The sequence below is a fragment of the Corvus brachyrhynchos genome, unplaced genomic scaffold (assembly GCF_000691975.1).
Source record: "Corvus brachyrhynchos isolate BGI_N302 unplaced genomic scaffold, ASM69197v1 scaffold121, whole genome shotgun sequence".
Classification (NCBI taxonomy): domain Eukaryota; kingdom Metazoa; phylum Chordata; class Aves; order Passeriformes; family Corvidae; genus Corvus; species Corvus brachyrhynchos.
The window spans coordinates 1,595,703-1,619,674 of NW_008236445.1; the positions used below are offsets into that span (position 1 = coordinate 1,595,703).

At 39.8% G+C, this 23,972-nt stretch overlaps 1 protein-coding gene and 1 long non-coding RNA gene across 4 annotated transcripts in view; both read right to left on the bottom strand.

Annotated features, from left to right (window-relative positions):
• LOC108444618 overlaps window positions 1-8,936 on the bottom strand; it is a 9,072-nt gene extending 136 nt beyond the window's left edge. Inside the window, exon 1 of the long non-coding RNA XR_001859256.1 lies at window positions 6-8,936. This is a non-coding gene — a long non-coding RNA (uncharacterized LOC108444618). The remainder of the gene's footprint in view (window positions 1-5) is intronic.
• Window positions 8,937-12,883: 3,947 nt separating this feature from the next.
• SLAIN1 (SLAIN motif family member 1) overlaps window positions 12,884-23,972 on the bottom strand; it is a 52,456-nt gene continuing 41,367 nt past the window's right edge. For all 3 annotated transcript variants that reach the window (XM_008643675.2, XM_017725803.1, XM_008643673.2), the window contains 3 exons: window positions 20,201-20,365; window positions 17,971-18,262; window positions 12,884-13,982 (listed from right to left, as the gene is read on the bottom strand). In XM_008643675.2, the coding sequence (XP_008641897.2) occupies window positions 13,907-13,982; window positions 17,971-18,262; window positions 20,201-20,365 (533 nt within the window). In that variant the 3' untranslated portion in view covers window positions 12,884-13,906. The remainder of the gene's footprint in view (window positions 13,983-17,970; window positions 18,263-20,200; window positions 20,366-23,972) is intronic.

Sequence of the window (23,972 nt, forward strand, 5' to 3'; positions counted from 1 at the left end):
TGAACTTACTGGATGTAGCTCAGTAAAATATATGGGCCTCAGTTTTTAAGTAGCATTTTAAAAACGTTTGAGAACTGGAAATTAATGCATGAATGCTTTGGATCTTCATAGTCATAAGAGCCCATATAGAGTTTTCAATTAAGTGTTTATTAAATATACATTGCAATCAATGTTAGGAACCTGTTTTCATACTTTCCTGAAGAGGAGCAATGTTGTTTAAAGAGCTTTCTCAGTCAGTTTCTTCCAACTGCAGTTATCAAAACAATCAGATAGATAGGGCGGTTTCTGAGGCTTCAAAACAGAACTCCATGTCCCCTGTGTGCAGTGAAACAATATCTATTTAATGTTCATTTCACAGAGTACAAGCTCTCTAAACTATTTTTGCAACTGTATTTTCACAGTGTTCATTTCCCTGGTATCTGGAGAGGTTAAAGAGCCTTGCTCATCTACAGCAAAAGCAGTAATGTTTCTACCAATACCTGAGAATGAAAGCTGAAACAGCACTCAAATACATCAAAATCATATCCTTAGGGTTGTTTCCCTTGTTATTGGCAAATCAAGTTTGCATGTGTCTGATAAAATGGTTTGAACTATGGAAGTTTAATACTGCAAAGAATGTTTGATTATGTTAGGACATGCCATATGACAATCTCAGAGCAATTCACAATTCTCCTAGTTTGCCAGTTCTTGCTACTAGAAGAAATCTATCAGATATATCAAGCTGGACACTCACTTTCTTCGTCTTTCTAGTTACTGGAATTTTACAATTAATTTCTGAAGTTTTGCCTCCTACCTTTTTTGGTAAGCCTGACAATTTGTATTAACTTGTCTTTGTTGCAGCACATGACATAAAACTCCCTGAACTCTTCTGCCTAAATGATAAAAATGATAGTCCATGACTTTTACATTACTCAAGTGAGAAACAAGGCACATATTTTTGCCAGTGAGGAGGACAATTAGTAAAAGAAAACTTTATGAGGGAAGAATTCTTGTATTTTTCTCTCTCCTGAGCACCTCAAATCATTACTAGGTAACTTCCCAGAGATTCAGCTAAACACAGAGATCAGTGGTAAGATAAGTGGCTAAACGTGTAGAAAACAGGAAAGATTTTAATCAACAGAGACTCATAAAAGCAAAGCAAAGCATACTAAGCCAAGCCAAATGAAAAAAAAAGCTAGAGTAGTACTGCTTTAAATAGCCTTAAACCCTTTATTGAATTCTATCAACTGAATTGGAGCACTTTACTGGGCAGAGATGCTCTTCTACAACCACCTCTGTAATTGTCACCCCAGTGATGTTGTGTGTTCCCCCCAATATGTAAAGCCCCACCCAGGATTGAGGAGACCAAGCCAGTCATGAAAGACCCCAAACACTGGAGGCTCTAGGATGGTGGGCAATATGGATCCAGTTTCTATTTATTTAATTCAAATAGGAACCCCTGGAAACTGAGGAATTTTATTGCACCATACTATTTTCAGTTGCAGCATTAATTCCATTTCCTTCTACTTGTGAAACTTCTACTTTTCAGAAACAAAAAGTTTCCCAATGTCCTATCAGTGCTTGTGGTGGTGTCAGAACCACAGAGAACAAAAAGAAAAGCTTTTCAGTTCTCTATTGGTTTTTGGCTGTTGAAACATTCAACTGGTATTTTGGCTGACACACAGCTCTGGTCAAAAGAGAGAACTGTGATTATGCAGAATGACAAACCAGTGCTCAGCAGGAGCGTGATTGCATTAGGCTTGATTTGGTGGTGACTTTCCATCATTTCAAGGAGTAAAATGTTCCTTGATTTCTTCCAGGACACACGAACTGCAGACATTTTTTTTTCTGGAAACTTTTCAAAACCAATGTACACTGAAAGCCTCTGAAAACTGAGCACAACCTTTTTAAAAAAGTACTCCATAAAAGTATTTGCAAAATATTTATGGATGGATGCATTTGACCTTGGCTATCATGTTCCCGTTCATATCTGCAGAGCAATAAAAAGAAGTGTGTTTGTTTGGCATACAGCTTAAAGTATAGCAACAAAACACTGAGGCAATTAATATGAGGATTTTAAGACTTCTAATTTTCCCCTCCGTGGTCTCCCCTCTTCTCATCACATTTTGAAATAATCATTACAAATTTTGTAAGCCATGTTCAGGAAAAAACCCAAACAGGCAGAAACCACAAGTTCTGTCTGCTGATGCTAGTAACTACCACCTGCATAAAGGTTTGCAGTGCTGAGTACATCTAACAGCTGCAGCCTCTTCCAGAGAAAAGCAGTGAAAAGGGCTATATTACAACAGATGCATTTCAGATTCTCCCGCTGAACACAATCCTTTCTGTGATAATATACACAGCCTGCATCTACATCTTGTACCTACATTTGTCATGACTGCTTTACAGTAACCTCTTTGGGGATTTTTCCAAGCTTTTTTTTTCTTTCAGAAATAGAGCCAATAAAAGGAACCGTAGACATTTAAACTGCATAGTAATTCCTGTATTTAAGAACTGCTTCCTCTACAGAAATAGTCCCAGGAGAAAAGCAACCAATCAAACCAAACCCAACCAAGAGAGTGTTTCCTTTCCCTTAACTATTAGCACTCAAAGTTATGCAAAGTTATTCTCCTTCTCTGCCCTGAAGCTTCCAGTAGTATTTTCTGTCCAGTTTAACAGGAGAGTTTGAAGGAATTTCATGGCAGTGGCACTCCTTCGGAACCTGTAAACCAGGTCTCCCACTTCTTCAGAAAGCATTGCAACCATTGATGGCTGTATAGAGAGTTGTTGTCTTGGAGGCTCTCAATTAAGGCTGGTAGTTCTCTCCAAGTCTCACAAAGCATAACTTTACTGCTAAATAAGAGAGACAGAATTTGGGTTAAGCAGCAGGCCCACAAATAATGCACAATATTTAAATCTTAGTTCACACCCTGATTCCTTTTTCCTGCTTCAGGTAACTCTGTCCAAGACAAATTTAGTTCCAGAGGAAGCCTCAACTGTGCAGCCTTGAGCCAGTTTGTGCCACTTGGCTTTGAGGCCAGGGATTGACTCATGGCCCCTTTTTAATTAGCAGCATAAACATCTCTTTAAAGAACATATGTGGGTGTCAACCCTCATTAAAGGATTTGTGGTTGTGAATCGCAAGTGAGCAGTCATCTCTGTCGAAAACTTAATTCAAGCACCTGCAGTCTAGAAAAAGGGAAGGATTTAATTAGAATTTTTTATTAGTTAGCCCTAATGGGAGCACTCCTCTGAGGTGTTTCGCTTTCCCTTAGCAATTAGGATGCTTCCTTACTTTGACTTAGTATTTTGGATTACCAACTAGGACAGGAAGGCCAAAGGTAGACATCCCATTTTGTACCATGTAGGCACCCACCTCCACAATCGGATCCACCCCTACACTCCTCCATGGAGCATTTTTCTTTTACAGGTTTTCACCAGGCTTAGACTTAATCTCTCATTAAGCCTCTGCTGATGCAAATTTAGATGAAGAACAGAAGCTTCCTGGTTGGAACTGCTTAGAAGTGATTAAGAGACCAGTCAGGACAGAACCTCACAACCAAGGAAAAAAAAAGTGCCACAGGATTCCATAACACTGAATAACAGAACCATGTTCTTTTTCCTCTGCTGTTTTTCCAGTCATCATAGATGCTATCATTCCTGCTCTTCCCTTCCCCTTTAAGGGGTCAACATCAGCTCACGGATGACCACAGTCATGTGGTTGCTGGCTCAGGGTCCTTAATCTCAGAACTAATACTTCAAGACCAGCTCCTGTGGCAAATCCAAAAAATGAGAAAGAAAGTTGCCAGAGACTTTTCCCTTTCAAGTACAAACAAACTAAGCCATATCTGATTTGCTCTATAAAAGTACACATGGGTTTGTTTTGTTTAGTATTATAGTACTTTTTTCCCCTTGCTTTTCAGACTTTTCAAGGCAGGGACCTGTTCTTGACTTGATCCAGTTTTACCTCCTGACCAACAGCAGTTGAACAGGTCCGGTCCTGCAATAACACTGACTGCCCTGAATATCAGAAAACAGGAGGGTATTTTTGTTTAGCTATTGTAACCCACAAAATACTGAAGCGTTTGGATTGTGATGGAAAGGACAGTGCATGCATAACCAATACATACTATCAGAACATCAAGTGTTCTAGCCCAGATGCTCTGGTTCCCTATTACTTTTGTGAACCACCTCAATACAATGTAATATAAAAACAAATACAGATGAACCACAACTGTCTCAGTTTTCTACCATTCTCCCTCCTTCTTCTCCTACGTCTTGACAGCTGGATTTGCAGCCAGCACATGTAAGAGTGGACACTAGAGGACATTTATATTTCCTCCATTTTCTGCTACCTGAATACAGGTCATACCTCTATCATCTTGTCTCTCCAGCATCCCAGGAAAATCCACTGTCCCTCAGGACAAGAATCAGTATGTGTGAGATTAAGGATGAGTAGCACTTAATAGTGCTTTTAACGTCTCTGGAGATCTTTTAAGTGAGCTCTCCACTTACAGCTCAAAGGAAACAGCATGGGGATGATAAAGTGGCTCCCAGTTGTGGCTTTTTGACTGTTGATGCACATGACAGATCAGTGCCTCCTATGGAAGTCTCCTTGTCTTCAAACAAGTATTGCTTGAAGTACTTCAATTACCTTTCTCTCCTTTCCTGTCGCTTGTATTTGTCCTATTTTGTTGCATGACATGAAAATACAAACCTTCATCAGCACACAGAACAAAAAACAAAATTTAACAAGCTGTACATAATTATTTCCTTATGGATTCCTAAACTTGCTACACAGACTTTGCTCATTGACTAAATGCATCGGTAACACAAAAGAATCCCATTTAGACAGCACATATCTGTACAGGACTTTATTTTCAAATTTGAATTATACAGTTCTGTTATTCCACTGCTTTTCTTCATTGCTACCTGTGTTCAATAGAATCAAAAATTATTAGCTTTACTGTAGTTCCCATAAAACCTAAACAGTAACTCTACGAGTACATGGTAAGTTTGTTAAAACAAGAACTGTATAAGGAGAAACTCAATTATGAAAGAACACAAAAAATATCAGCTTTAAAGAAAATGTTTGGGAAAGACAATCCAGGTTTTCTGATTTTCAGTTTACTGTCCTGACTGTTCCTGTTTTGGAATTGGTTCTGCAATTCACTTCCAGCTGGAAGAGCTTTATTCACATGACAAGGCACACAGAGCTTAGGCACTGCCCTCACTTAGATTGCCAGCTGCTTTGGACAAGGCTTTTTGGCTTCATTCCATGAAGTCCAAGTTGCTCCCAGCCCACAGACACTACCAGAGCACATTTAATCCCATTACTCAAGTGCGAGCATGTCAGGCAGGTTTTCTGGTACTACTGAGGTTTCAAGAAAATGCATTCATTTCTACTGTTTTGTGATTCTATCCGCAGGCTAACACATGCCACGAGACAGTTTTTCCCGTATCTTTTTTCCACACAGAGGAAAGGGGAAAAAAACCCCAAACTATTTCACAACAAACTTAACCCGTGGAATTAAGGAAAAGTTTCAAAACAGAGGGCAAAGCTGCCGTTTACTGCTTCACAAAGGATTAAAGGAATACACAGAAGATGTACTTCATAAGCTCTCTTCAAGGAGATGGCCTGCTTTTATGTAAACTGCCTTTCATCTTATCATATATTGTTCACACTAAGGATATAAAGTAGACAGGATATCGAGTGAGGCTACAAAATGATGCAGACGGAAACAAGGCTCTTTTCAGCAGTTTATGTTCCAAAACACTGCTGAAACACTCCAAGATTGCCACGTCCCTATCTTTCTTGAAAATATGTTTGTGCTTATGTAAACCCCACATGCACCTGTGATTTATATTTTGAAGCAAGACATGAATTTCTTGAGCAAACTGTTGGTTTAGACTATATGGAGGCAGAAAGTCTACTCTTGGGAATGATGCTAAGGCTTTCCACAACGGAGTCCTCCATTACGTTAATGTCCCTGAAGGGTAGTTTTGGCTGTGCTACATTTTAAAGTTAACTTGGATTTTAATGAATACCTGATACTGTTCAATCAATATTGGCATTTACACTCAATTCTGTATAAGGAGATTGTGTGCCAGGGAAAATTATCATCCCAGTTGTCTGGAATAGCTTGCCAAATAAATAGCACATTTCTTCCTGTTTCCTTTGGAAAACGGATCATTGACAACGCAAAACAATCTTAACCACTGTTTTTAACAGAATGTTCTGTGCACTGAGTTTGGAATTCCACAAAAGTACAAATTAACCATGTCCAGACAGTGAATTTTATTCCAAGCCAGTTCCACTCAATGCCATTGTGTAAACTGCTTTCTGAGTAAAATCTAAGATACTGACCTGTGAAAACACAGTAATGAAACTTCATTATAAATGGGACCTTAGTAAGACAGTATCAGCAAGATAATTTTTTCCCCACTGTCTAATTCCAGAGGTGCTAAAAGTCTTACCACTTTAACTAGATGCAGTTGGGGCTGGAAGTACTCAGTGCTTCAGAAAAACGTGCCCATGTTGACAGACTGTGCATAATTACATTTGGCTCCTCATCAAAGAGGATCACGCAGCTCATACACAAACCACAGGGCTGGATAAAAAAGACACAGATTTGTTATCAGCTATCACCTACCACGCTGATAGGACTGAACTAGGTAAGGCAGATGCATGGTCTCCCTCCACCCAACCCACCCAGCCACAGATCTCCGTCTGCACGGGATGAGCCAAAGTAATAAGATGTCTTCAGAAGCAAGATAAGTGCCACTAACACTCACATAACTCCTGGATCAGGCTGCAGTTACACCAACAAGATGAGAGCATAATTAAAATAGTTGAGCCCAGCTGCACCAACCCAAGTAGTTGCATCTGTAAATTAAGTGGGATGGGGTCCATTTTATATCTCCAATGCTGTTTCACATTGATTGAAAAGACCAGGTGCTAAAAGTGTTCCTTTTTGTAAGGCAGAAGTAGGTTGTTTAATTTTAATTCAGACTGAGTGATGAGCAAGCCATTGATACAGCTACACCTTTTTGTCTGATGCTTTTTTCCTTCTCACATAGAGAAAAATCCTTTCTGCTGAATATGTATATACCTACTCAGAGCTGCATAATTTACTGCAGTCAGTGACTGCCTAGATAAACATGGATTAAATCAAAATACATTTTTATTTTTTTTTTTGGCTTAAAAAATATCACATCTTCTAAATAATTTTTTTCTTCTGAGTTCCTGAACTTTCATTTCAATTATTTACATTTTAAAGGAACTGAATGGGATATTAGCAGTACATACAGAAACGGTATGCTAGCATCAGAATATCTCAGTTTTAAAAACAATGTAAGTCTCCTAAAGAGGTCAGTATTCATTAAACATTTTCCTAAAATTGAATTCAACACATTTGTATTGGCTCAATGAAAACCATAAGAAAGGAAAAAGCATGTATCAAGGGTTCCAAAAACAAAGTTAGTATAACCTCCTGCAGGAAGGGTTGAAAAGCAAAAGAAACATTATCAGTACCTTTTCTGTTTTCTATTACTGCAAAAAAACTAAAGAGGTCAGTATTCATTAAACATTTTCCTATTGTAGTTGACATCCCCATCATGTTATCTGCTGCTTACATTATTGAAAAGTTCAGTCTTGGATACAGATAATATACCTTGTTTAGTAACATTTGCGTGCAGACTGCAAAGTATTAAGGGTTGGCTGGATTGCTAGAGCTCAGTTTGGGAATTTGGCCACAGGCTCATTCTTTCTATATGTCTGGCCACAAAGACAAAGGAATATTTTATTTTTCATGGGGAACAACAGAAATCTCAGGGGCAACAAGTGAACAGAAACAAAGAAGAAATATTATTTCATATTTTTTTAACACAGAAAAAATTTTAATTCTTCTAACTAAAAAAAAATTAGTCAAAATAGGAAAGTTCAGCAATAAATGCATGAGCAAAGGAAAAGAACACTACAGAGCAGAAGATCATGTCTGAAAAGGCAAAACATTATCTTTTAGCTATGCTCACAGAACAAAAATAACATGTTTGACTATCATTGTGTAGTTGCACTCTGCCCCAGTAACAAGACTCTTTTAAGCATTCAATCTTAGCAAGCAAGGAATGTCCCCTCTCTGGTACCTTCACAGAAGGCAGTGGGCAGCCAAGGCTGCATCTGGGTGCCAGGTGTGCAGCGGGCATCTGTGCTCCTGGAAAACAACAAGGCTACTGCAGATCCACACAGCATGGCCAAGTCTACTCCACACTTAGGAGCCACAAGGGGTTTTTTCCTGCCCAGCCACAAGAACAACTCGAACAGCTCAATCTCTTTCAGATGGTCAACCCCTCTACAAAGAAGGCTGAATTGAGAAGCAGCAAACACCTAACAGAGTTGCCTTCATTTTGTGTATTTGTCACATTTTTTTTTCAAGTATGAGTCACTTAATAGTGTGTGAACATTATCTACTGTCTGACTGTAGTTTCATACAATTTTGACACCTGCATCTGGGAATGTGCACCCCTTTTGACTGTGTTAGATACCAAGCTTCTCTCTTCACTGCTAAAGTCAAGATAGATTCACATCAAAAGATTCACTTTTGAAGTAGTTCTCTGCAAAAAGTTTAAAGTTCAACCACCATTCATCGTCCAAACTTCTTACCATGGTTCACACAGCCAAATCTATACATCTGTCCATTCACATGAACCAGTGGAAAACAAGACTACCAGCTGCTTTTATATGTCTGTATCGATGCCTGTTATCATTCCATAACCTGCTCAAGGTAATGCATGAATTAAGAAATGTGTTTAATTCTTTAAAGAAATTAAGCAAGAATCATGCAATCAGAATCATTAAGGTTTGAAAAGTCCTCCAAGATGATTGAATCCAACCTTTGACCAAACACCAGAAAACAAAATGTGTCCTGGGCTGCATCCAAAGCAGTATGGCCAGCAAGCCAAGGGAGGGGATTCTGCCCCTCTGCTCTGCTCTGGTGAGACCCCACCTGGAACACTGCATCCAGCTCTGAGGTCCCCAACACAGGAAGGACATGAACCGGCTGGAGTCCAGAGGAGGGACACTAGGATGATTAGAGGGATGGACCAAATCCCATGAGGAAAGGCTGAGAAAATTGGGATTGTTCAGGCTGCAGAAGAAAAGGCTTCAGAGTAACCTAACTGTGGCCTTCCAGTACATGAAGGGAGCCTACAAGAAAGCTGGAGACTGTTTACAAGAGCATGTAGGGATAGGACAAGGGGGAATGGCTTCAAACTGAAAGAGGGCAGGTTTAGATTAGATGCTAGGAAGAAATTCTTTACTCTGAGTGTGGTGAGACACTGGAACAGGTTGCCCAGAGAAGCTGTGGATGCCCCATCTGTGGAAATGTTCAAGGCCAGGTTGGACAGGGCTGTGAAATACCTGGCCTAGTGAAAGGTGTCCCTGCCTGTGGTGGGGGGTGTTGGAACTAGATAATCTTTAATCCCCCCTCCAAACAAAACCATTCCGTGATTATACCAAAACTAACATTCGGGCACCAAAGGACTCTGGTTTGTTTATTGGTAAGGGATTCATAACGCTTAAGTCATCTAAATAATTATGGCTTATAGAAAATGGCTTATTTAAAAGAGGAACGAGGTTTCAAGAATAACCTTATCTAATCCCTCCCTTCCTACCATGAGATACTTTGTATGTATTGTTGAACTGCACATGTGGAAACAATCTCTTGGGCCTCTTTAGGTCAAAGATAATCCTGTGAACTCCCCTTGCAACAACCGGGCAGCCTGGTCACAAGCTAGTGCAAAGGTGTGACCCCTATTCCACAGACAGTAATTCAGATTAAGTATAAGTGCTTACCTTGGCAGGTAAGAGCTGGGAGTCTCAGTTACAGAGACAGAAGATGTACTGAGGACCTGCTCCCCAAGCAAGAGAGTGAGGAACATATTAGCAGGGTGGGAATCTGCACGTGGACGGTCAAGAACTGCACCAGCCACACGAGCCACATGAGCCACAAGAGCATGTGTAACCACTGAAAGAGGTTATAAGAAAGGTGTGAATCTGGGGAGTGCAAGAGGTAGTTATACTGATGAGGGGGAAAAGATGGGCTGGTCAAATGGGAAAAAGAAAATTAAATCAGACTAGCCAGAACATATCCCTTTCACCTTAACAGTGACAAGGAAAGTCACCCAGGCTCTGTCACTTCCTTTTTAACCAGAAGTTCTGAATTAGTAAATCATGCCTGAGGATTAAACACCACAAATCTGCTTTCAAGAGTGATTGTGCTACTGCCCCGAATATTTTTAATTATGAAATCTCACCTATCATTCACTGTGGATATTTAAATAGTGTTTTCTGTGTGAAAATGCTAATTTTTAGTATTAGTATAGAGGCTATATTAGTTGTAATTGGTGGGCCTGAAATCCTGCTGGGCTTCATGCCTTGAAAACCCACAGGAAAAAGACAGCAGTCTAGGTCTCCAACAGCTTGCAGTTTAGGTACAGCAATAACCAAACTAAGAATGCTGTGCCTAAAAGCAGAAGATGACAACACTGGCAATTTAACTGTTGTCCTGCTTTGAGTGGTACTGTGCCAAAGAAAAAAACCTTTTAAGAAGGATTTGAAGGTGAATTAAAAAATGGAGATGCCCAGGGATCCCCTACAGTGAGGGACAACACAGAAGGAGCTAGCAGGTGCTTTGCTTGCAGCAGGCACAATACAGGCTGCCATCATATGGGAATTCACATCAACACACAGTGAGAAACTAATAGTGGGGATGGGATAGTGTCCATGGCTTTGTAGAAGAGTAAAACTAGGTCACAATTCTTTTCAACAGAGAGGGGAGTATCAGTAGCAATACACATGAAGTGGTCAAAGAAGTGACATTGTCAAAGCAGGAAGAGATAAAAAACTATCTTACCGGTTTTAGTTTGGACAGATTTCACATACTGAAGCCACTACAAGGCCCAAGACTACTTCAGGTGAGGAGGCAATGGATGAACTTCATATGTAGGGGTGAAAAAAAGAAATGTGACTTTAGACTTACCCAGAATATCAGCTTGTGGAAAAGTCAAAGACAGTGCCCCAGATTTTGGGGCTCAAAGACTGCAAACGCAGAGGTTTTAGCCCCAGTGACTAAAGAGAGGGGAAAAGACCGTTCAGAAAAAGGTTGACATGGTTCATCCAGTTGCTCAAGAGGTGAGCCCAAGATTACAGTTTGGACTGAAGGAGGTAGGTCGTTTTTGGGATGCAGCAACAAGGAGGCAGGAGTAGGATTTGCATTTATGGACCAAAAGAAAAGACCCAAAGAGTTTTCAAATGCTCCCTTACATTTAGAAATTATTTTTTTCTTGTGAAAAGTAAGTTTGAGTCTATATTTTTAAAGATAACTGTTTTCCATTGCCCTCTCACGAAATTGAGCCTGGCAGAAGTGATGTTGGGCTGCATATTCTGCCCAGTTTGCTCCCACTGAGACTGTGGTGAAGTATGTTACACTGTGCAGCAGTACTCTGGTTCACTGATGCAAATTTGAGGGGAAAGGCCCAGCTCCACCAGCTACAGGTGAACAGCAGCAGTACCACAGCCCATGGTTGAAACGAATGGGATTCTGTTGATTCTCAGATCCAGCTGCTCCCACCTCGGGTTTCCTCCTAGAGCTTGACGGCATCCAATGTGACAGATACTTGACAAAAACACTTAGAAGAGAAAAGCTGTAAGGTTACCAAATCCTAACATGATGTATTACAAGGGAATAGGGTCATTAAAAAGGGAAAAACAACTGCATCTTCTCAAAGAGCTCGTAATCTTTTCAGAGGAAAACAGAAGAGCTTTAGCTACCAAAAAGAAAATATTTTCCAAGTATATACTGCCCTCCTGTGTACAACTCAGTATTAGATCCAACAGCTGCAACCTACTTCAAAAACTGAAAATAATGTGGTGCTGTGGTGTCCCAGATAATGTAGGAACAGTGGTAAAATCCTGGCACTACGGGAACAGATTGAACAGACAGCTCAGGCCAGGGCTATCATCAATGAGAAACTACTGCCATGGGCCTCCATCAATCTTTTATGAAGGAGATCATGCTGGATCCCTAGCATCAGAAGCCATGAGAGCTGCAGGAACTCCTTCTCACAGACCAAAGGCAAAGCACCCCCACGCTGCCTCTGAACCCCACCACTACCAGATATTGCCCACAAATGACTGACTTCTTTAACTAGAAGTAATTTCTTCCAATTAAAGCTTCTAATGAACAATTTGAGTCTGGCATACTCCTGGTTAAATACTTACCTGTGCAGAGGTAATTTCTTTTTTTGAGTATTCTTGATACCTTCTTCAACAGCTCTGCTCTTTTAGAAAAAAAAAAGAAAAAAAAAAAAGGATTTTAACTGTATTGAAAGAACTTCACTGTGAAAAATTAACTGTCTATCTCTATTAAACAATGCTATGCTGTGCAGGGATCCTACTGCACTAGTACACATCGCTTCTCAGTGTAATGAAAGTTTTACTCACCACTAAATACTTTCCCTTTGCTTTTTATTTTACCTTTCCCTTTTTAGAAAAGCAGGTCCTCAAGCAACTGTGGAGCAAAACTGAGAGCAAATTCATAGCCACAGTGAATGGTACACAATTCTGTTTCCAACTGCAAGTCACATTTGCACTAGCACACTTTCAACATGAAATTGAAAAAGTCTCTTAAGATCATACTAAGATTGATTTGAAAATAATATATATTTGTCTTCTAGGCATACCATGGCCTTCTAACGCAATTAAGTTTTTTTTTTCAGGTAATTCAGTTACTATTTGCAAAAATCCAGCACAGTCTTTACAAAAACTAAGTAAAAACTTCAGGAGCTAAGACGATGTGAGTAGCAAAATTCTGACAATGTTTACATTGCACACTGAAGAAGAGCATTATTGCTGAAATAGATTCTTTATTTCCTGAAACATTCCAAAACAGCAGTATACACAGTTGTAATCAAATATTAAGTCATATGCCATTATAAGAAAGCATTGATTAGTGCAACTGGATTTTGTAAAAGATCTATCAAAAAGATTTGCATTAAAACTCATTTTCCATAAGCAACTGTTAATAAAACATTACAATTTTATTCTTTGTAATAAAGTACTGAAAATCAACAGTAGTTTTAATGATCATTGTACCTTTGTAAGTGCAACGTGATTTATGCTGCCATTTTAAATACAAAACACTATGACAATAAATTAACAATTCAACACATGGTGATAGACCAACAAAAACCATGCTGACCCAGCTGGATGACAATTTCCAGTGAATGCTACCTTTTTTTTTTGTGCTTCTGCAACATAAATATACTGCTTGGTATTGCCAATGGTAAGATTTTCTAAGATATGTTCCTAGAGCTAAAAAAGTACATTACCCCAAAAATATTATTTATGGCACAGAAAAAGTTAAATTATCTCTCTGTAGTTCAAGGTTCAGGCAAGTTTAAATGAACTTAAGTATACAAAATAAAATGTATTGAAAACACTAGAAAAAAATTCAAGCACATACATAAGTACCCCAAAATTCCAAATAAAATGCATGATGCCTTTACACTGAATAAATTATCTCAGAACTTCAGTACGGCAAAGCTGCCCAAAAGGAAAATCTCCTAGTTCCTTCCAAGGAAATATTCTGGTATTTTTCACACATGTAATACTTTCTTCAGTTCCAAATGCCAACACTGCCATTGTTAGTCTGATAACAATGCAGCTGTTCAGGTAACTGATTAAGTGCAACATTAGTATTTGATAAGATGCTCATTTTTTAAAAATGACATGGCATTGTAGATGGTTACAGATTAAGATCCTGGGCAAAATAATACTGCATGACCCTCCTTTTCCAAATCATTGTTACCCAGCCAGCTGGGTAATGAAATTCACACTGTGTTTTCCACTGTTGAGGGGCAACCTTCATCAATAGCAGCCGTCTCTCCAGTTCCCATCCCGCATCGTGCTCAGTGACGACAGTGGCTTTGGAGGCTGAAGGAAACTGTATTAACCAAATGACAGGGGAAAAAAGAAAGGAAAATGAAGTCATATCTCCTGTGAAAGATCAAGGTAAAAGACATAATTTACTTCTGCAGTGACAACGGCTTTGGGGCTTGCTCAGAGATATCACTCTGGTATATTTCTGGCTACACATAAATGCATATGTAAAGATCTATGGTGAAATTAAGGCCACTTCCAGTGAGAAGAGCATGAAAGATTTGTAAAAAGGAATTCAGAGAATAATTGTAATCATGCATGAGATGCCACTAAACGGCAAGATTTGGTTTTTCAGGGCTAAAGACAATAAAAACATATTTTTGTCACTATAGGCAGCGGAGATCTAATGGGAAACACTTTCCAGAAAGCTATCGTGCTCAGCAAGCATGAAAAACCAGCAGTTTATAAAAATACTGTGCAAACAGCGACGAATTTTATCAGTTGAAGAACTCCACCGAATTCTGCTCCAGACCCTCTTTCCAGGACATGTGACAATGTGTTTCCAGAGCCACCAGTTCAAGCACTATGACTCCTGACAGGAACTCACCATCCTCTGTGTCCCCACCCTCACACCTGGGCTGCATCTCCCACTCATCAATGAGGACTTCTAAAATACTTCCTGACCATTATCCAAACCCTCCAGCTACTACTGAGGCAACCATTTCAAGTAAAACTACAAAAAGGAAAAACAACCACGTGACTTGATCTAACTGCCAGTTCACTGGTAACACAGCAGGCGCTATCTCTGATTTGCCACATGTGACGTAATTTTGTCACACCACAATTTGCTGAAAAAAATGTTTCAATTTTGTGAAACTATTACATATAAAAGCAGATCTCAAGCCTTGTTTTCACACTACTCTGCTTTTGCAGTAAGTTACTTATGCCTCCTTTCCCTTCCAAATGCTTTTTACTGTAAAAAGGCAGAGGTATCTTGTGAAGCAGGCAGCCAGTCAACTCTCAGAGCAGCTCCAACTCTCTGCTACAACTGCTTTTTAAGTAGCAAAAACACTACTTAAATAAAAATAGTTGGTTAAACTTAGATTCAGCCAAGCTGCTTTTGTGCAGCTCCACTTTGGTGCAGCATCACTTATCTTTGATACAAATCCAGTTACTTGTGACTAAGAACATAATCTGCCTCTGCTATTTTCTGCAACTGCTGCTTTGTTTCCAGAAAAAAAAAGAAGCAAGTATGTTTAATAATGTTCAAAAAAACCCCAAATCAGGGCAAAAAAAGGAGAATAATTAGCTAACTTGAAAATAATTCTAATACTGCTATGTATTCAGAGGTGAATCTCTGCTACAGGGCACTGACAGAAAAATGTGCCAGCACTGAAAACCATTTCAAACAAGCACAAGCTGTAGGTATCACATTACACTGTTTGAGACAACAGAGTTTTGGAGGGATTGTAGTGCATTTCTACTTTTCCATCACCAGCTGGATAGCAGTGACTGGCTCCAGTGCAAGGCAGCAGGAACAAGCAAGCCCTGGCTCCACAGGTATGCTTACATTCCTGCCACAGTTGTGTGTGGTGTGTGGCATGATCCAGACCCTGAGCTGCTGACTGACTTTCTGGCTTTAGCTGGAACCTGCCTCACCACTGTGGACTTGTCTGGAAACTGGGAGTGTTGCCTGACCCTGATCACCATCAGCGCTGCTCTAGGCTGGGCACTGCGGGGCAGCCCAGCTGTCCCACTCAGCTCCCTGCTCACCCTGCCCTAAGGGAAGGTGCCCCCACTGCCCCTCACACTGCATAAGGCTAAAACACAGAGAACTGGAAGGTGGGGTCTGCAAGAAGCCCTGAGATTGGAGTTGGAAAGGGCTGAGGGTTGTGTGGATCCACTCAACAGGAGAAAGAAAAAGGTGCTGTCTGACTTCTAAGGCTAAGAAGAGATGGATTGTACCATCACAGTTTCTTTACACTGCTTGAATCTTGGAGGATAAGGAGAAAAGCAGTTAACATTTAGCCAAATTATTTATCTTGGCTATTTTAATTTTATATTAAAAAATATTAAAAGCATTCCCTCATCCAGTGTTTTATCCTATGCAGTAAATACTGAAGTTCCATAACGGAACCCCAATATACTGTGTCTAAGAACCTATTTTAAGTACTAAAATACCACTAACTTGGCTACTTAACAGTCTGGCCAAAGGTAGGAAGACAGATTTGCTCTGAGTGCGCACTTCTCCCTGAACATCTGATTTATTTAAAAAAAACCAACATACCTGTTCTATTTTTAATCAGGTCATGACTAAAAACACTATTTAAGTGTGAAAGAAGCTAGACTCAAACTAATAATCATTCATAATCTAATACCATTCATTAGAAATTAACACAGTGAAAAAAACTGACAAGTGAATTCCTTCCAAGAAAAGTCTGTACGAACTGAAATTGCCTGTATTTTTCCTAATGAATCAATAAAATTAAACAAGGGTGTTAAAGAACTGGAGGCTGAGCTCCAGTCTTTTTGACTGAGCTTTGCTTTTCAAGTCCTGTGAACTCTTCATTCCCACAGTGCAAAGATCATCCATCTTCAAACTATCACTGGTTTGGCTCTATGGCATAGGATGCTGCTAAAGTACATTTGAAGGAAAGGAGACAGGAGCCCAGACTTTCTGGACTGTAAATAGCTTTGTTACTAATTTGAATCAGCTTCTAATAAAAACACTGTTGAGAGTACAGTGTCTCACCCTCCCACTGAAACCTCTTAATTCTGTTTTTCTTTAATACTGTCTGTTGTATGAGAAGTTACAAAATAGCAAGGGACTGGTCTTCATGACCCAGAAAGGCTTCCTCACATGTTGCTATGAAAGATTTAAGAGCTCTGGAGAAGAACATGAAGTGAAGGAAAGGAAAAAGAAAAAAGGAAAGAAAACCCTCAGCTATAAAGAACTCTAACTGAGAGAGATCCAGCTGAGAGTAAAGAAAGCTATAATAGAAATCTCATGGTACAGTCTTCATCAAAGAAGAAACCTGACGGCTCTTTATCAAAGTTTCACCACAGTTGGTCAAAATCTGTTGTCAGTCACATCAGTATAATCCCCAAGTAGCTCAACCAAAGACAGAATGTGAACAATTGAACTTATTCTGGATCTAGCCAGTATGTAGTGAAAAGTACAAAAATGATGAGAGCTAAACAGTGACAGTTCATCCAGCAGACAATGAGGTGGTCACACAGCAGGCCCTCACAAGACGAGGGATGTTTGCAATGGGAAGAAATAGCTGGTGGAGTTAACTCAAGTTGAGAGAAGTTTATCCTTGAAAAGACTTAATTCCTATTAATTACAGAACATGCAGCTAAGAGTTTAACTCCCAGCTATTACAAGGTGATTAAAACACAATCTCTTGCATCAAGCTTATTTTATTGTTTGATTTTAAAGTAATTAATTTGAAGATGAATTTATCATTTTTTTCCATGCAAAAAAATGCATTTGCTTAACAGTACAGCTTATTGCAACTATGTGATATTCTAGGATTCCCTGTGTGCCTATTGTCTCCCAGCTGGAATTGAAAAGATGTTCCAAGACTGTACTATCCAGGATATTTCCTTCCTCCCAATGCTGTAATGGTACGACTTGCATTTGTACAGACTACTCCCATTTACAACAACAGGGACACAGCTCTTTCTATCTGAGCACTCTAAGACTTGCTCATGCTGTGACACTGAAATAGCAGTAGGCAAAAGTCTGGGAGAAGGTAAGACACATCAGTTAATGATATGAGGTTTCCATTTGTTTGGATTTCTTACTGACAGGTGGCAAGCCATTCCTATTTACATGTGACTACACACTATCCATTATCACAGTTTACCAGGGGCTACCAGCATGCATTGTCCATCACTACTTCTGGCAAGCAATCTTGACCCATTCAGTGGCTCAGCACTGGGAGACAGAAACTTATGTTTTATAGCTTCATATTCAGGAGGTAAAAAAATTCCACAATTTAAGCCTAAGCCATCCACATAGAGACTGAGGCCCGTTGAACCCTCACCTTCGAACCGGCTGTGCAATTTTACTTCTGGGAATGCCACTCCCATTGACGGCCAGCGACGGTCTTGGAAGAGCACTGCGCCCTACAATGCCTTGACCAGCAGTCTTGTTTGGCATTGGGATCCCAGTGTTGGAATACAGCTGCGAGTTGCTGGACACTGGAATACTGCTGTTGTTACTACTCCCTTGTACAGTTGGGCTTACGTAGGCAGTAGCTTTGAGAGGCTGTCTGACAGACACTGGAAAATGTCCCACACTGTGAACTCGGTGTTGAAGCTGTCCTGGTGATGGAACTGTGAAGAGTGATGGAAAAGGAAGTAACAAGGTCACTATGCAACAAATAACACCAGGTAGTTATGCTCATTTCTAGATAGATCTGAATAAAGATAAACACATCATTACGCAATTTACTTCCTGATTACAAACTGCTGAAAAACCTCTTGGATCCAATACTGTATCGAGTAACAGTGCACTGAACTAAAATATCCCATTCCACCCCCATCCCTAAAAAAAATCCCAGTCCATATTGATCCTTCTTTCTCCCCACAGAGATTAAATTAGCCATTATAAGCACATTAAATCCATCTACACACTTAGAGCTTTAAACTGGAGAAACTGCTGAAGGTATAAATTAGTCACTGTTAGATGATTTTGATTTTTGTAAGATGGCCTGTAACAACCACATCTTGTTCAAGCAACATTGCATTAAAGCATTATGAAGCATCACAGAAGTTTAAGCTTTGTGCATAAAAACAATAAAAAGGCTATAGAAGGTCTTGAATGTAACAGCATATTCAAAGGCTGATGTTATGCAAACTATAATTTTAAATCAATGCTATGAGCTCCAGAAGCTTTATATACAGATTTTTCTACCCAATCCTGCCCTCTGGTGTACATTTGGCATGCATCACTTTCCAAGTCCACGTATCAAAAGCAAACTGTCAAAAGCCTGAAGCATATAAACTAAGACACTACATTTAGAGCAACCCTTTTTCAAGTCTTTGAAAAAAGAGTATCTTTAAACCATTCAAAGACACAGGAAAAACTGCAAGGGAGTGACTCAGATTATACTGGCAATATATTGTTATGAAACAGTTATAACATAGCTCCTGAAATACTCCAGCACAGCTGCTTATCATAAATAGTTTTTTAAAAGAGTATTTCAGGAAAATGGAATTTTATAAACACACCCATATATAAGAGCATGAACACGCAAATAAATAGATATTTCTAAAATATTAAATAAAATTAAACTCTCAATGCACAACCATGAAAATCCATGTGGGAATCTGAACTGTTTCCATTCTCCTGTACAAGCAGGACAAAATACAGTAAAATAAAACCATCAGTCAAGAATATTTTTCAGAAAAGAGGCAATTTAATTGTTTTGAAGACATTTGTAACTTCTGCTCAAATTTGAAAGAAAAACACCCAAAGGAAAAGTTTTTGCCAACTTCTCCCTTCAAAATCTCACAAGAAATGGAGAGCATAAGTTAAATCCTTTCTTCCCAAATTCTTTTTTCCTCTTTTCTTCTGCCTGTGTCCAGTAACATCCACTTTTCCTATTTCCACTCAGAGAACCTCAGCTACAGTGCTAAAAAAGATGGGTTTGGATCTTGATCTATCTTGCTCAAGTTCTACATGATTCATCTACTAGATCAATACCCCCTCCATCCCCCCATCAAGAAGTCACTTAAATTAAACCAGTTACAGAGCAATTTAAATTCCCCCACTCAACAAGTATATTATACTTGAGAATATAACCCTCTGTTTACTGCATTTCCTCAGAAGAAAGTGGCTCAACTTCAGTAGGAGAGAGGTCATGTATTTTAAGACAATGTTTATACAGTGTACTGTACAACCAGCATTGTATAAATTACCAAGAAAAGCAGTTTTCAATTGTAGTATCAAAACTAAAAATGTCATCTCACATGAATTAATTGCATTTTTCGTGTTTCTACAACACTACTACTTATAAAAAATTCAGTTTTAATGCTGGCACAAGATGAATGGGCAAAGGAAAAAAAAGTGAAGAAATTCTCAATAACAAGACTGGCAGAACTTGCTTTCCAAAATGGAAACTTTGAAAATCCTGAGGTGTATTAAAATCTGGTGCAAAAGAACAGTTTGCTTTTAATTTTTCATAGAACAAAGGGTCAGTGACCGGGACATGTATTCTACTGCTTTATCGATCCCTTGCACGCAGCCAAAGAACACACACAGGTACTTACTACACGACTGCATCCTTGAAATCCCATTACTGGCTCCATGCAAATTGGAGTCAAAGCTCTGACTATTCCTCACAGTGACAGGAGAACCAGCAAAGCCAGCAGTACTGCTAATGGTGGGGGTACTTGGCATCCGAGTGAGGTTAGGCATGCTTCTGCGGAGTTTGTCTGGAGCAAAAGGAGACAACATCCATAATCAGGTCAGAATTTCCAAAGAACACAAGCCACCTCCATGTAATTTCTGTAGAAAATCAGAATTATAACAAACTATTTCAATAAAATGAGAGGTTTTGCTTTACCAGAAGAACATGAGTATGTTATTGACAGCCTTCAAATTGAACCATTATGACTACTGTAACAGCATGATTATTCACAATTTTAAAGACACCAACAGGCAGTACAGCTTCGGAACTGCAAGGATTTAAACAATGAATAATGATGAGTTTCACACAGATGTGTAAAGTAGGTCAGGTGAACCATGCCCTAAATGTGCCTGTTTCTTTGCAGTGAATACAAAAGCAAGTCTGCACTGGCAGTCAGACACAGCTATTTATTCTGTGGATGTCTAAAGACAGGTAAGATAAATCCATCCTAAGTGACTGAAGTCTTGCCTTCAGGTGCCAATAAGATGCTAAATAACTCCATTCCGAACCTAACCTTGTTAGCATGTTAAGTTTCTGCAGGCAGCCACGTGCAAAACCTGCAAAGTCTTGATGCTGTTCAGTTGCTTGAAGCCCTGGGTTGATGTAAGAATTTTCAAATCTGGTGCTTCTCCCTCCTACTTCACTTGTGGTATCTGATTTAATAGGCATTTTCAGAATAGGCTTTTTTGTAGGGCTTTTCACAAAAAGCAAGCTGCAAATGCGCCAAATATTTTGGGGGGGGGTACAACAGCTAAGGCAAGTGTCTAAGAGGTCAAAGGACGTCTGCAACCCCACTCACACCAGTGCATTTGAAGAAAGAAACCAAAACCTTCCTGACATCTCAAGGCAGCTTCCCAACCGTAACACCATCAGGTAGTCTAAGGGAAAACTCTTTTGGTCTCTTCTGCCGTTGGGCCAAAGGGAGATGACTCAGTTTTGTACAATCAGAAGAGACTGGCAAAAAGGCACAGACTGAAGGACCCGATCCTGTGACGTGACAGACTTCAGTAAAGCACCACTGTGGGAAAACAGTGGGTATTTATTAAACTGTCACTGACAACATCACCAAGGTTTGCCTCTTGGCCAGGTTCAGAAACAAGCGCTGCGCCCTGCAGAGGTGGCTATGTCCCTCCTCATAGCATGGCCAGCACAGAGGCCACCAGCTGCTGTTCCTGACATAGGTCCCACTGGCTGGCAGTTGCCTGCCCTCTGCTCTTACACTGCAACAGAAAGCACAGCTATGCTTGTCTTGTAACAGCAGCTACAACTGCTCTCTCCCACAGAGAGCAGGGCATTTCCAGACTGATGTTTTGGTTTTATGCATAGGAACAACACAGCACCCTGCCTGGAACTGCTGGCATGGGTCGACCTCCTGGCTCATACAGGGCAAGTTCAGTTCACAGAAACAACAGATTTATTTAGAAATCTCTGTTGATCAGTCCACATAAATACACAACCTATTTAGCACCATCATTAGCTCCTCTAATCCTTAAAGCTGCTAACAAGTGGAAAGTAATAAGATGTGACAGTACAGTTCTACCTATACAAGTTCTTAGGACTCACTAACAGTAACTTCAATACATGTGATGCCTACATAACTCCAGCAACCTGTGTCAGAGAAAGTCTGTATCTATCTCCACCAGGAAAAGGAAATGTAAGGTTTGAATCCCTGGAAACTAGAGTACAGTCAAATCCTAATAAAGAACTACTGTATGGACGATCTTTCATTAAACGAGTCAGAATTGTGCTTCAGTGACTAATTACTGACAGTGGCAGACCAAAACTCTCAATGGTACAGCCATGAACATTAGCAAAGGGATTACCACTGTGGTGCAGCCAGGTACTAAGTATTAATATCAGTGATGTAACAATGATAGAACAGTTATCAGGCTTCCTAAACTGTCCTGGGGATGCAAACAATAGCACCCATACAGCTACCGTATGTATCTATTTCTAAAATAGTCAAGAATTTTGCAAACTGAAGAGGGAACTGTCACCCTGTAATGCAATCCTTGGCCAAGAGAGGCAAAAAAATCATGAATATGGAATGTCTGTAGCTACTGTTAATTCTGGAGTCCTAGCCTACCCTTTTTCAAAGTCCTAGGTGAAATCCTAATTCAACATTACAGAACTTGAGGAAAAAGAGCTTGAGCAGGATGGTGGTAGGGAAGATGGCACTGCATAAAATCGCTTTTTTTAGTATCATTTAGTATCTTTGGACTCTACATGGTCTTCCACTCAGGGTCTGCATCAGCCACCCCAGCATTATTTGTGCCTTGAACTGTCCAGTGGATGCAGCTACAATAGCAGAAAAATAGGTACAGAAGTAGCTTGGATTTCCTCCATGTCTTGGGTGGCCACATGCCTCCTGTTCATTAGTCCCTTCTTGTTCCAGCAGTTTGCTCTGCTGCTGATTCATTCAGTCCTCAGGCAGCAGATTCCTGCTGCACCTGTAAATTCTCATCCATCAAGCAGTTGCGTTACTTCTTTGATGGGTCCTTGTGTCTGCTGAGATAAATGGCCCTGAAAAGCAATGAAAATACCAGGTCAGTTTTGTGTTTGGGGGAAAACCCAGAAATGTTCGCCTTGATGGCATTTGCAGCTTTCATCTCCTTGGATGATGCATCCTCTTTCATCTCCTTCTTGAAGTTTGTTCTGTCACCTGCTTCCCTCCTAAGAACAGCAGAAATAGTCTTACAGATGTTTTGTTTGTACATGAAACACTGGCTCTTGCGAGCTTAATATATGGAAGCAGAAGGTGGGAATTATATGATTTTAGTATTATTTCAGGCCACTGAGATGTGACTAGATATGAACTTGCTGGAAAATACGAGAAGAAAACAAAAATATTTTTCCAAGCTGCTTTCCTTTTCAGACCTCTTTGCTCTCCTAAGACTGATGAGAAAACGAATAGAGAGGAGAAGTAAAGGAGTAGAGATGTATTCTCAGCTGAGAATTCATTTGCTCATGTAGTCCTGTTTGTGATGAATGCTGGAATTTGCTACAGTTTCTGCTACCTCTTCTGCACTAATTTGCTTCAGTGGCAAACCTATAAAAATCATCAGTTGCTTGCAGTTTGTTTTGTTAGGAAGATGTGGATAGTAACACCAGTATGGGACTTCAAAGGACCTACACCCGTTCAAGAAATTACTGGGTGTGGCGCTTGATGCCATGGTCTAGTTGGCAAGGTGGTCATCAGTCAACTGGACTCGATCTCTAACAGCATCCACAGTTATTACTGTGACCCACTACTGAGTCTCAACTATAATTTAGGTTGAAATGAATAGGGTGTTTAAGTAGAATGCAGCCATATAAAACATCACATATGTATCTTTGCCTTCCCCAGCCTTCTCCGAGATAAAATATCATGACCTACAGCCATTGACTTCTTGAGGTATTTGTAAGTGTGAAGAAAATTCAAGGATAGGTCATGCAAGGGGAGTTAATAAACAGCTCCTGGTTATTACCACCTTCTAAGAATAAATTATGCATATACACATGTGCTTGTCATTTCATGATCTTTCTCTAGGCAGCATACACTGCCCTTTCACATACCTGCAGTAGAATGAAACATCAAAAATTGCCTACTGCATGTTTACACTTTCCTCCATATGTGGCATCCATGCTGAATT